The 14,396-nt window shown below is 45.9% G+C and overlaps 1 protein-coding gene across 1 annotated transcript in view; it reads right to left on the bottom strand.

Moving 5' to 3' along the window:
* Positions 1-909: 909 nt before the first annotated feature.
* The window catches only part of LOC147885621 (uncharacterized), a 48,411-nt gene continuing 34,924 nt past the window's right edge, over positions 910-14,396 (bottom strand). Inside the window, exons 4-7 of the mRNA XM_087396858.1 lie at positions 13,377-13,459; positions 12,864-13,002; positions 1,470-1,617; positions 910-1,347 (exon numbers count right to left, since the gene is read on the bottom strand). Of these exons, the coding sequence (XP_087252984.1) occupies positions 1,060-1,347; positions 1,470-1,617; positions 12,864-13,002; positions 13,377-13,459 (658 nt within the window). The 3' untranslated portion in view covers positions 910-1,059. The remainder of the gene's footprint in view (positions 1,348-1,469; positions 1,618-12,863; positions 13,003-13,376; positions 13,460-14,396) is intronic.

The following is a 14,396-nucleotide window of genomic DNA, read 5'->3' as shown; positions in this document are numbered from 1 at the left end:
GGAAAGCTTTGTAATAGAGATGCAAGAAGACATGGCAAATTATTGTATGAGAAGCTAATTTCGTCCTCCTCTCACCTTCAATTTTTATCTCAAAGTTCTTTTGCATCCTCCATCATGGACATTTATCACAAGAGTTGTGATGTAGGGTGCAAACAAGTATGACCACCATCAAAATACATGCTTCCACTTTCTTGTTGCCCCCGTTCTCATTATTCTTGCCCCATCCAAATTGCCCTTTCTTAAACCGTGACCTGGCCATGCTATTGTTAGCTCCCTACTGGTGAAATTGAATTTGTATGCAACAAATTGGCCTCCTATCAGTGTGAGTCTGTAAGTTGTGCTAGGACAGGCCAAACCTATTACATACCTCCTTGCCAGATTATGGTGGGAGAAGTGCAAATTCAGGCATTTGAAAATGAGCATTTGGAGGCACTTATCACTCTATGGCATTGAATTTCCAACTTGACATTGTGAAGAGGTTCCATAATAGCCTCCAAGAGGAGTATTCAACATACAACTACCCTCCATCAAGTTGATGACAAAATAATACAACTGAGAAGGAACAATGGAATGCACATTATAGCCGAGCGAGTTACAAGGGTAATTCATGGTGAATTGGTTGTGACTGCCTCATTCCTTTTTAACATGATTTTGTATGAGGTTTTCACAAGACATTATCCTGGATTTCAATTGGTCATAAAAAATACGAGTTCATTTGTTTGGGAAAAAGGAACGATCAACATTCCCTTCAAATATGATCCAATCAATTAAGTACCATGAAAATTTATATGAGATTTGCGGTGTCAAGTACAAAGTGAACAAATCTCATCACATGTTCAAGGTGGCCTTTTGCAGAACAACTTTTTTCCCCCGCTCTCAATTAAACATCAGAAAACATGTTTTTGTCCTTTTTCTTTCAACATTTTTAATCCCCTCAAAATCTTTCTGAAAGGAAGGGTAGAGTAGTTCCAAGAACGTGTGTATCCATATGTGACACAGAAGTGTGCAGGTTGTTCCTAATAACATAACCTCCATCCTCAATGTGCAAGTTGTTCCTAATTATGACTTCCTTGCTTTATTATCACTTGGCAGACCAGCAATAATCTCTAGTTGCTCTAGCTTCTCAAGAAGTGCTTTTTGCTGTAAAAAGCATCCTTCGAAGAAAGATTCCTTGAATGTTTCCAATTTTTCACGAACAATGAACTCCACAGCTTCCTCTAGAGTTGGAGGTTTGTTTTTATTCTCTTCGATTCGAGCAGCTTCTGCTGCAGCTACTCTTTCAGCTTCAGCTTTGGCAATCGCTTCTTGTCTTGCTCTTTCCTCTGCTTCTAACGCTTCTTTTTCTATCTATTTAAATACATAGCAATTACTTTGCTAAATGTTTGACCATTGCAGCTTGCAGTCACAAAGATTAGAACCTGTCCAGTCTCAAAGTAAATCTATGCACGATTAATAATGTATGAAAATACCTTTTGTTGTGCTTCCAATTCTTCTTTACTCAAAGCTTCCAACAGGGGTGGTATTAAAGCTGTTTCTATATGGACAATCTCTTTGTGAATTTCTGTACAGCATCCCTTTGAAAAGCAACATTTGTACAAAGCATGATGCTGAAAAAATCTGCACAAGTAAAACTCTCTAAACATGTACTCAATTTGGATTATCTCTGTTTAGTGAACATTGAAACTTCAGTTAAGTCTAATCTTCAAACAAAGGTATGAAAAGATAATGCTTCTATCTTTCTGAAAAGATTAGGAGATCCCAAATTACAAAAAAGACCAGGCAATACAATAAAGTGTTTGAGACGGTGATTCATGGATTTTGATTCCAATTCTCTGGCTTGGTGAAGATGATCGAGGTAACTGACTGCAGGAGGAAGTTGCTTCACATGAAGATCAGGTGCTTTATCCTAGTGCCGAGCACTTCAATACTCAACTATGGGTTATGAAGCAACTACCAAGGTCACAAATCCGCAAGATGGTTTTCCAAGGTAGGCGTAACCCAATCATAGAGCTCATCGAGCTCAACCCCAAACACATAGAGGTCATGGGTAAGGTTTATGGCCCAACATTGGACTAGCTCGTGAGCCTGCAATGCCTATGGCCAATATCCACGATCCAGGTAAACCACATGGCACAATCCCTTATGTGAAGACAGCCCCGAAGGTGTTAAGTATGGATATAAACCGAAAAAAGGCTAAAAGAAAAACCGGCCTGTTCCAGAGAAACTAGCTCACTGCCTAGGGGATCTCTGGTACTAGGGCTAACAGCCAGGTGGGGGGACTATACAACCAGGGAATCCCTCGCGGAGTGAAAATGTAAAAAACTCTTGCAGGCCAAGCCTTGCAGAATCGAGTACGCCTTGCGACAGTCATCCTAGAGCTTGGGGTCCCACGCTTCCAGGTGGAGCGGAGGGTGTATCCTGCCATATGGCGACCAAGGTAGCCGAGGGTGAAACGGGATGCTCACCCATTACCAGAGTGCAGCGAGCAACCCAAATGTTCCACACGCAGTGATACTGGCTACTACCTCCCAAACGTTGTACTCTGGAGGAGGAGGAGGAGCCAGGCTATCATGGAGCTCTATCCTTTGAATGCTCTGACCCTGTATCCGGTAAGTTGGGGAGATCTCATCAATCTGGAACGCGTGTCCTCCCTCAGTCAACCAAGCCACGATCCCCTAAGTGTAGTCCCTCTGAAGACTCTGCATACGGGTCATAATCCTGAGGACTCCCATCCAAATCCTCACTGCATATGAGGATACCCTTGTCTTTGATGTTCAGTCGAGAGGCAGACTTATCAGATCTTCTGATGATATTCTTTTGGAGGTTGCATTTCATCTTGTCAGGATTGCAGGATTCATGGAGTGGGGCAGGGATTCACAGTGGTATCTTGACCCTGATCCTATTCTCCTTGCGTCGGGGTCTTGAAGACTCTGGCAGTATGGTGGTTCCCCTATTAGGTTCTTGTAGTGGGACCCAGGGGAGTGGGAATGGATTGATGAGGGGCATCGAGAGAAGAGCTTTCCCTTCTTTCGCTTCACAGTTAGAAATGCCCGGAGGTTTCAGCTCAGCAGTAGAGGTTGGAGGCCCTCTAGCACTGGGATAGTTTTCAGATTTCTGCAACGGTGCAGAAGAACTTTTGGCGTAGGATTTGGAAATCCCTCAGGAATAGAAAGATTACTCTTTTCTTTTGGCTTTCTAGAATCTCCTCGTCCTGCAGGAGGTCCTCTGGAATGCGGACCCCCTTTTGGGGAAGACCTCAGTGGGGCTGCTCTACTACTAGAGAGTGGTCTGACATCGTGGTACCTGCCAGAATCCCTGTAGAGCCGTCTCTATGCAGTGCCCAGTTCCCAACATAGAAGCGGCCTAGCCTCTCAAGCAGTCCATCATGTCTCCTCTGTCCAAAAGAGAAGAGGAGGCTGCCAGTTATCCTGCTGAAATCTGGCTCTTGCCACGGATCATGAAATGAACTGCTCCCAGGTGTTCCGCTTTGCTGCTGTTGGCATCTCAGAGAAGGAGGTGCCGCCCTGCTTGTCCTCCCCAAACTCCAGGTTGTTGAAGTCCCCTCCAACAATCCAAGAATCCCCCTCTCGCGTGAAGCCTAGCTGAAAATTCACCTTCGCGCCATGGGCGTGCCATAGGTCCAGTCCCTCTGGCCCCATCACTCGTCCATCATGCGTGAAATCTGATCTCCCATAATAGCATCAAACACCACTGGGGGCCACTTCTCCAACCCTTTGGATGCGAACTGGAATTTTCATACTGGGCATGTCTGGGAGCCCACTACGCTAATCAAACCCCCTTTCCGGTGGATGCAAAACCACAAGCGTTACCTCCAAGGGTAGAGGGTAAGAGTCCAGAAGCTCTAGATAGTTTCAGGGCCCCAATCTCCTAAAGTCCCATGGTAACGGACGTCCAGGCTAGAGATGGGGAGCTGTTGACCGGGAAGACGCGATCCCCTTCCCTCTAGCTCCCTCCCTGACTAGACTAGATGTTGTGGTGAGGAAGCAAAAGGGGACATCGTCTTACCCTTGCCTACTGACAGGGGTGTCAAGGCGGGGGGGGGGGGGGCTGAAGAACCTGCTGAGAAGGTGGAGAGGGAGGCGGAGGGGGAAGGGGGAGAAAGGGAGGTGGAGGGAGGGGGGTGGGTGGTGAGGGTGACCAAAGCAGGAGGGGCGAGGGGGGGGGGAGGGGGTAGGGTAAATCCAGGAGGAAGGGGGGGGGGGGGTGGAGAGGGAGTGGGATCTGGAGGGGGGCGGGGGCGGGGGGGAGTTGGGCAAACCCAACGCCCCGTGCTTGCTGATCAGGCTCACCGGGGATCTGGACAAGCTCCTCCTCAGCCGCTGCCGGGCTAACATCCGCAGCTTCTGCCATCATAGTGTCAGGAGCTCCTGGGGCTCACTACTGATGCAAGGGTGAGTGCCGACGCTGAACCTCTGTCACAGGAGGATCCTCTGGCTGGACAGTGGCCCATGCCACTGGGGGAGGTGGATCTCCACGTAAGGGCTCCTGCTACTGCTCCTCCTCAGGTGCCTCTCGAAAAACCCTGTCTCTCTCTCTGCCTCTAGCCATTTGCCTGTGATGCTTGCGGGCCTGTTTGCTTGGTTTCTTTTTCTTTTTAACCTGAGTCCAGTCCCCTTCTGAGGGGGTCACCCAAGGGGTCTGAGACTCATGCTGTTCCTGTTTGGGGGGGTGCTGGGCTCTGGCCTGCTGACTCGGTCTACTCTGTGGGGTTGGAGGCGAGGGGCACAGCCTTGGCCGCAGGGGCAATCTCTGGCTAGGTGACCCATCTATCTGCAATGAAGACACTGGCTTGGTATCCCAGAAATCTCCACTCGCTGGCGAAGTGTGCCGCCTTCGGGGGTCTCTAGTAGGATCAACTCTAGGAGGGATCCTGGGCTGTCAACCACCAGTCTGATCCTAGGGACCCCGTCGTCTCCTACCACTGAAGCGGCGGAATCCGGCGGAGACTCGAGCACGGTGCTAAATGCCCTACCAATGGAGGGGAGGATGGCTCGATACTCCTTTGGGAGCCCTGGGAAGCGGAGAGTAGCCGAAAAACGGGGAACATGGTGTGTCGTCCTTCACTGTAAAGCCATGGTACCAAGGAAAGAGATTCACCAGATGCGGGTCAAGGAGAATGGGGCTTTGCTCCACGAGTGTCGAGGTAGTGTTGGGGGAGCTCAGCTGGATGAGGAATACGCCTCTTCCGTAGATGGTGACCTCCTGAATGTGGTCTCCCTCTAGTGCCAAGCTCGCTTGGATCCACTCTCGCACCTGTCTCCTTGTAGGCGTGAGGCCCACAATTCTGTCCATGATCGTATTGTCCTGAAGTGACCGAACTGCATGCTTCACCTGTTGCTTGTCAGTTGGGAAAAGAAGAATCTTAATGGTTGTGGGATTCGAGGGTGGTGCCATTGAGCCAAGGGTCTCACCACCAAGAAGATCTTCCCCGAAGACAAACAAACCGCTCACCATTGCCCAAAGGGTGGGGAAGAAACCAAGGGCCAACTGCGGGGGAACACACCCCAACAGTTGACTACCAATGGAGAGGGAGAGCCCTCAAAGAAGAGAAGGCAAAGAGGGGACGAACAGGACATGAGGAGGGAGTTGAGGAGGAGGCGAGGTAGAGGTAAGGGGTCTGAGGCAAAGTGAAGGAGGCGAGGAGAGGGCGGAGGGGGGAGAGTGTTAGGAGGAATGGAAGCACGGAGGTGAGAAGATGCGGGAGGCAGAGGTAGGCGGAAGAAGGCGGAAGGAGGCGAAGGGCCGGAAGGAGAGGGCGGGGAGGCAGCATGGGCGGAGAGAGGGCAGGAGGACGAGAAGGAGGCGAGGAGGAGCGGGGGAGGCTGGAGGCGGTGAGAGGAGGCGAGGCGGCGGAAGGGAGGCATGAAGGAGCGGGACGGAGGCGGAGGCTGCCGGAGGGAGGAGGTGGGAAGGGCGGGGAGCGGCGGCCTACGGGTGGAAGGAGGCGAGGGAGAAGTGGAAGAAGGCGGGGAGGAGAGGATGCGGGAGGGAGGTGAAAGGGGGAGGCGAGGCAGAGGTGGAGGCTGAGGCGGAAGGAGGCGAGAGGGGGGGGCTGAGGCGGGAGATCAGGGAGCTGCAGCTTGAGAAATTTAGTAACGTGCCTGGGCATGTGAATGTACGAAATTTTAGCAGGAACATACCATATATTGTGTCTAATTATGGTCAAAGTGATATTGATAACAAGTGGAAGTAAATGTGTGAATAGTGTATGTGGAATATGGTAACGTCGTGTGAAAGGACAAAGAAGAGAGATCAGCTCTTGGCACAAGGGCATGAACTCTAAGGCTGGTTTTCTTTGAAATTAAAGCCAAAGACCCCAAGATGTAGCCAATGATGTTGGGGCCTTCACCATGGAGAGAGAGAGAGAGAGAGAGAGAGAGAGAGAGAGAATTTGGGAGAGTTGATACATAGAAAAAAACTCAAGGTTATCCCTCTTGTTACTTGGAGGATTTGGATTTTTGGGAGTGTCCCATAAAGTTCCTTCAATGGAATCTAGGCGAGCGGATAGACTATAAGGAAACAACCCCACAAATCCCCCGCCCTTCCCCCTTGTTCAAGTTGACAATAAGTAATGCCTGGAAGTTTCCAATTGCTATCAAGGCTGGAGAAACTCCAAAGCTCATCTGGAGGGACTTTGGAGTTCCCTCAAGAAAAGAAAAATCAATCTCTTTTTGCCATTCTGCAACGTCTAGATGGCATCTTCAAGTTGGGAAGTGGTAAAGAGTGTCGATGGAATGGGATAGGTCCACTTCTCATCGTTCTGCATCGATCCACTCCCACTCCTCAGAATCCTAGTATGGAGACACCCCATAAAGCCATACCCTTTAAGAGCCCAAATGTATGCCCTTCGGATGGGGATATTTGCTCCAAGTGTCCCACAATTTTGATAGGCTCAAACATGCATCCACAAGAATATCTCAACCATGGATTGGATAATCTGGCCCTAGTCCACATCAAAGACTAAGGTATCCCCACCTATATCTCATCGGAGACCTATGACCTGAAGTGGGATGAGCCAACAGAGGAACCTCTCTTTGATTTGGACCACTATATATAACCACAAGCACCAATAGGTCTGCCATGATCATCAAGAATAAATTCATTCCACATGACACGCTGCCATGGAAAACCTTTTGGTGCTTGAGGTTATATTTAGTGGTATAAAATCATATAACCAAAATATGTAGTGGAATAATTCATTCCACGTGACGTGAATACCTTAATATATTTGTATATATTCCTACAATTCACACCTCATTCACACCTCAAAGATAAGATCAAAGTACTTGGAAACAATATCAAAGGTACCTAGGGCCTATAAAGTACTATGGTTGCACAAATTCATCCTGTGATAGGATAATTAGAAACCTATGGGTAGTAATACAAAGGCAAAAATGAACAATTACTTGACTACCCTTCTTAATGATTAATGATCTCTCAAGGCCTTCCCAAAATAGATTCTTTAGTAAAAAGGCCTTTGTGAAGATATCTACCACATTGTCTGATGTGGAACAGTAAATGAGGTCAATGCTGCCATCCTCAATCTGTCCCCATTTGTAATGATACTGATTTCTGAAACCACTCTGCGCTTTTCGACACTTTAAACCAAGGAATTTATATGCTATTTGTACAGACCTTTCAATATGCACATAGATGCAAGTTGAAATGGGATATTGCATGAATAAGAGCTTGCATAACTGAAATGAGCTTTAGAACAACATGTGAGAGATATATACAGTTGCACTTGGGTTGAGGGGCTAAGACGCCCCCCCCCCCCTATCCAGGCTCTTTTATTGCTCAAATGGAGATACAAGACCAAGGTGCAATCCACCTCACAACCTTAGACTCAGACTCTTGAGAGAGAGACAGGACAAAGACACAATTGCAGAGCTCGGAATGCTCAAGTTGAGCTATATACAAGACGTGAATCTGAAAGGCTGGATCTAGTGAGAAATGGACTTCAGGGGCACCACAATCCGCAAGGAAGATGCCCGCATGACATTAGTTGTACAATCTAGATCTCTAGAAGAGGGAACGAAAATCACAATGAAAAACTTATTTTCAAGCCCTAAATCAAGCTCCCTTTTTCATTGGTTGCCTTGGTTGAGGTGCCCTTGGTGTCTTTGCAGCCCCTCTTGCTGGAATAGATGAAAGCTTGGGACTGGAGAGAGAAAAACTCAGAGATAGGTGCTTCAAGCTAGATAGATAAATCTTGTATTGGAGTAATGCTTTAGAGAGAGAGTGTTATGGATGCTCAAGGCTAGGAGATGGTAAGGAGATGCTTCTTCTGTCCCAAAAATGCAGAGAAGAGGCTGATTTCTGCATCAAAAGGGCTGGAACAGTAGAGAGAGAAAGATTGTAAGGGAGTAATGCTTTAGAGAGAGAGTGATTCTGTTGCTCCAAGGTAGGGGAAAGAGGAAGGGATGCTGTTGCTGCTCCAGGGGTGAAGAAAATGAGATATTTCTGAATAAACATGGTGGAAAGAGGGAGAGAGAGAGGGTAGGCTAGGGAGAGAGGAAGTGATACTAAAAAAGAGACAATGAAATGGAAATGAAATGACTAGAGCAATGAACAAAAATGAGAGTACTCACATGTAGACCAAAGAGCTTGTATCTTGATACTTGATTGATTTGACACTATACAAGTACAACTCTTATATAAGAGCGCACACACACATATGAACACCTATGCGTATGGGATAACTCCCGATATGACACGTGGCATCCATAGAACACACTAGACTAGAACTCATACTAGAACACATCAAACTGACTCAACTTGGCTTCATATTCTAACATCCCCCCATGAAGGCAAGGAGAGACTACTAGAATGGAACCAAGGACAGAACATGACATTGATGGTCTAAGGTGAGGGACTATTGGAATGGAACCAAGAACAGAACATGACAATGACGGTCATCAAACTATGCACCCTATGTAACTCAGAGGCTAAAGTCTGAGTGTGTTCAGAGGTTGATCCAAGCACTCTCATGGCTTGAGACTCAACATGCTCAGAGGCTCACGTTATAGCATGGCTACATGACCAGCTCATAGGTCTAGGAATACACCACCATCCTGGAACTCGGCCAGGCCTGATAACGAGACCTATCAAAGCCAATACATGGCTCCCACAATACATCCCTCTCTAAACCTATCAAAGCCAATATAGGGCTCCCACAGTACTTCCCCTCCTGGCTCCAGGGGCTAATGAGAGACATGGAGCCACACACCAAAACAAAATAGGAAAATACATCTTTTTAGGAGGACTATCCAAGGTAGAGAACCTTTGACTCAACACAAATGGTTTATTTGCATTCATTCATTTCATTTATTTTATGCATAGCAGGGGCAGAGAACCCATGTGCCCGAAGTAGTTGCCGCACAAAAGTGTGCTCATCCTGCTCGTCGATGATGTGTCAAAGATGCTCATGTCAAGGATGCCTCGGAAGATGTGTCGATGAAGACCATGGAAGCAGCCACCAAGGGCAATCACATAATGACTCTCAATGTGCCGATCAAAGAGTCACCGAATGCACAGAAGAGGCTCAAAAAAATGAGCGAAAGTGCTCAAAAAACTGAGCGAAAATGTACTGTAGGAGATGACGAGGTGTGAAAAGAGTATTCCCCACTGTCGAAAGCCTCAAGTCAATGTACTGGAGTGTCAGTACAATCAAAATGACTTGTGGTAAGCTCAGGAAGCTCAAATCACTGGTGGAGGTCACAGGAGTCCAAATCTGAGCAAAAAATGCCAAAAAGTAGCCTAAAACTGCTCGGAATCACCTTCTGACAAGTTGTACGGACTCCTGGCACCGTCGCGCATCCGCCTATAGAGGTCCGTATGGACGTCCGTACAGCTGTACGGACAAAAAATCAAATAAATCTTTTCTCAAAATGGTGCGGGACAGGGTCGTTTATGTTTAAGCAGTGCCAAAATGTCAAAAAACATCAAAATCAGACCTCAAAAGGTCAAAAAACAGCTGTTGGACTGCTCCAAAACAAGTTTTTGGCGACCAACTGACGAGGAATGTCCGCCAATGCTGAGGGAGAACCACGAAATGATGCAGGAGTGAGCTGAACTCACAAACGAGGACCTAGAGCAATCACTAGGACACCAAAGTATGTGATGGCGAGGAACCATGGCGAGGCTAAGGGAAGGGAGGCTCTACCTTAGAGGAGAGGGGAGCTTCCATTTGCGGGCTTCTCTCATCCTCTAGATAGAGCAAGAAGAAGGGGAAGGTAGGAAGGGAGGCTCTGATACCACATGAAGGAACATGGTGGAAAGAGAGAGAGAGACAGGGTAGGCTAGGGAGAGAGGAAGTGATACTAAAAAGGAGACATAATGAAATGGAAATGAAATGACTAGAGCAATGAACAAAAATGAGAGCACTCACATGTAGACCAACGAGCTTGTAGCTTGATACTTGATTGATTTGACACTAGACAAGTACAACTCTTATATAAGAGCACACACACACATATGAACACCTATGCATACGGGATAGCTCTTTATATGACATGTGGCATCCATAGAATACACTAGACTAGAACTCACACTAGAACACACCAAACTGACTCAACTTGGCTTCATATTCTAACAATTTCTACAGAGAGAGAAGTCTGAAACCTGTAGAGAGAGAAAAAAATGATGTAGCTTCTTAGCGGTCTATACTTCAATGTGAACTAGAGCTTTGACTGTAGAGACTAGCTGGTGGGTAGGGGGGGGAGCCTTGCAAGATTTGATAGCCTCATCAAGTACTGCCTACTTGCCATGTCCCTCAAGAACCTGAATTCTAGCTACTTCATCTGCCAATTGCATGTCTAACTCAAATATCTGGTCCTGTAAATAAAATATCTGTTCACGGTGCCCAATTATGGGTCAATCTAGGCCTCCTCGTAGGTATGTGTGTGCATACGAAGAGGGTGTCTTGGCATATTGGACATGTGCATACGGAGAAGGTGTCATCGCTGCAACTGTGGCATATCGGGCCTTGCTGGCTGAGGCTGCTAGGATCGAGGGGGGGGGGAGGGCGGGGGGGGTTAAGGAGAGGCTTGGCCATTCATTGCTAGCCATATCTGCTGCTACCCGTGGCTGAGCTAACCCCCCAACTGGGCTGGGATTCGGCCCAACTAGGAGTTAAGGGTACTAGCGGTGGCTGGAAGTCCTGGCGGTGGTGCTGTTGCTGACGACGGGGGATGGTCGTGGTGCTATTGCTGACGACGGTGGGGCTAGGGCCGCTAGGGCGGCGACAGAGGTGTTGCTGCTGGCACTGCTGCTGCGCGTTGGCGTTGCTGTAGTAGGCGGGGTAGGCTAGGCTAGGCGGAGAGTGTAGGCAGCATGTAGGAGGAAGGAGGAGGGAGTAGATAGGATTAGATGGCAAGAATAAGAAGAACTTGGGAGAGTGGCTACATAGTAAGAAAACTATAGGATATCCCTCTTGATACTTGGAGGCTTTGGCTTTTTGGGGCTGTCCCATGAAGTTCCTTCAATGGGATCCCGTGCGGGTGAACTATAGCAAACAACCACACAAAGGACCTCCCCCTTGTTCGAGTTGACAACAAGTAATGCCATGAAGTTTCAAATTGCTGCCATGGGTTGGAGACCCTCCAAAGCTGATTTGGAGAGACTCCGGAGTTCCCTATGCCCTTTCCTCTTTCAGGCCATCACAGGCATGAGTTGGCATTCTAGGTGAGCATGGGAAAATTTGACCCTCAGTGAACCGCTAGCCCTCAAAATTAGGTTGACAAGTTGTGCTTATGGGCCAACCCACAATCGACAAATGGTCAACTACCACATGGCAACCGACCAATGGCCTATTGAACTAATCGATTTTCCTTAGATCTGGCCTTCTTTGTAGGTTCACAAGGTCTGAATCATGTAGCCATTGCCACCTATGTGGCATCCTATGATGTATCTTCATACAGCCTTTGCTACCCATATGGCAGTCTCTGAATTGCCTATGTGACAACTCTATTTGCCACCACATATGATGTGCCCATGTGGAACTCATAACTTATGGACATATGGCAGCCCCTTAGTACCGCACACTCATAACTTATGGACATATGGCAGCCCCTTTGTACTTCCCACTCTATACAGATATCACACACCCCTTTGCTCCTTGCTATGGTTTATCATTGGTGGGTCAATGACCTCTATCCCAACAATGTCCCTTGAAGGAGATTATGCGAAGCTTTAAATATTATTTCCTCACTCTTAGTTCTTATCTATTTTTTCAATTATTCAGACTTTGTGAGTGGTATTTTACCATCGAATTTTCATGCTTTGCAGTATGTGTTTCTCTTGGTTGTTTCTTTCATGGTTAATAGAAGTCTATTTCATGCCCAAAAAAAGAAAAGAAAGAAAACGAAGAATAAGAAGAATTTGGAGAGAGTGGCTACATAGAAAGAGCTAACCATAGCTCTAAGGAGCTTTTTCTTGGCCCATTCAGGGTGTTTCTTGTGCATTGCATGATTATTTTGCCTTGAGCTTGCTCTTGCGAATTTCATTCATACTTAATAGAAGTCTATTTTCATTGAAGAAAGAAAGAAAGAAAGAGCTAACAATACTTCCCAAGTTCTGCATATATGTTTAAAACAAATACTTCTCTTTCACTTTATTGTTTGCCACCTAGAACATTGACTAGTCACTACTTCACGAGCACCTTGCATCCTTGGAAAAATGAGATTTTGTCCATTTTTTAGGTTTGGCTTTAAACAATTTGATGCAAAACATGGAGGAAATTCTAGAATATAATATTCCATTATGTGGAACCCCAATGCAATTGTAGTTGCATAAAAAAGATTGAAGACTTGAACAAGTGCAAAAAAAAATGGATTGCCTACGTGAAGACATAAAAATTGGTTATTTCTCTTAAATCGATGGGGGAGAATGTCATATATGAATCAGCACCAAGGCCCTTGGCATTTAGAGACAAAATATTTCTTCTGAACAATTCCTCAGACTCCTCAAAGCTTTTTCCATCTGTTGAACCAGGTGAATTGATGATTGTCAAGATTTTCCCATAGTAAGCTCAAATTATATTAGCCAGGCCCATGCAGTAAATAAGCATTTGAGCTTGAAATTTGGATGTGACAAGGAAAGAATGCTTTTTGCATATTCCTAATCTGAATAACTTCATTATTTTTCAGTAAGCATTTAGTGATGCTGGCTATCTAGCATTTGTGAGCTTGCCAAGAAAATATATAAAAACTCAAAAAAATTCCAAAAACATTCGATTGCAGGAATTGTTAAGCTACTTAAGGCACATTGGGGGGAATGTAAAACAATGTATCTACACAAGGTGAGTGCACATACTAACATTTGATCATCAATTCATAGCGTAAATTTTTATTCACCTAGCAGACTGCAAAAGATGTCCTTGCCAAGGTTAAATACCAAGAGTGATTGCTCCGGTTTGAATCCCGTTTCTACCACAAATCTGAGTACAAATACAAACGTATATCAGCATACATTTTCATAAATAACTCTCATCTTTGTAAGTGCATATTTGCGACTCTATGCTTATTTTTGCCATCAATGTGTCTCAGGAGGAAAAGTACATGGTGGTGGTGTGAAAAAGGATCACTACAAAAAATACGTTCTGTGTATCTTTTGAGGAGTGGTCAAACACTTACAAAAGTACATCAATGTTTATATATGCCATCAATGTGTCCTTATGGGAAGGCGGAGGAAAAGTACATGGTGGTGGTGTGTTAAAAATGATTGCTACAAAAAACTAAACATTTTCTGTGTATTTTTTGAGGAGTGGTCAAACACCTCACCACCGACCAATGCCTGCAGTGTGTTGTGTACCTAGGGCCACAAAATATATGCAATCAAAACCAAAAAATAATAGACACATTTAACCTACATAGGATTGAAGATGACATAGAACATAGATGGCACATAAGCTTAGAAGTACCCATTGTCCCACTATTTCTTTATTCCAAATATCTACTTCTTTATGCTTGTTGAAACATTGGTGCCAAAAACGATACAAAGTCATCTATCCACACTGAGGCTGCTACAAAATGTTGTCTGCTTCTCTGAGATCTAGTTCACTACCTATGAGTAGATGTCAACAACTAGCATGGTGGGGTATACAACCCAACATGTCAAATCTTCCACCCTGCCATCGCAAGGCTGCAATGTGCTACCCGTATATTCTAGGCCATGATGCTAGTGACAATCTCCCATACACCATCGTCTGGATCGTGCCAAGAGGCATTTTGTTTCTCCTAAAATATGACTACCTCTCCACTCACAAAGAATCCAAAGAAACCAACCATCTTATGTGGACATAATGTCCCCCCTCCGAGAGCCAGGGGAGTGCACAAGGATCGTATATGCCTTAAACATGAGATTATTAAGAGTGA

The sequence above is a fragment of the Dipteris shenzhenensis genome, chromosome 25 (genome assembly GCF_047967505.1).
Source record: "Dipteris shenzhenensis isolate YYH24624 ecotype China chromosome 25, Dip_SZ_1.0, whole genome shotgun sequence".
Taxonomy (NCBI): Eukaryota; Viridiplantae; Streptophyta; class Polypodiopsida; order Gleicheniales; family Dipteridaceae; genus Dipteris; species Dipteris shenzhenensis.
The sequence above is the reverse complement of the archived record's forward strand: the minus strand, read 5'-3'. Positions and strand labels throughout refer to the sequence as shown.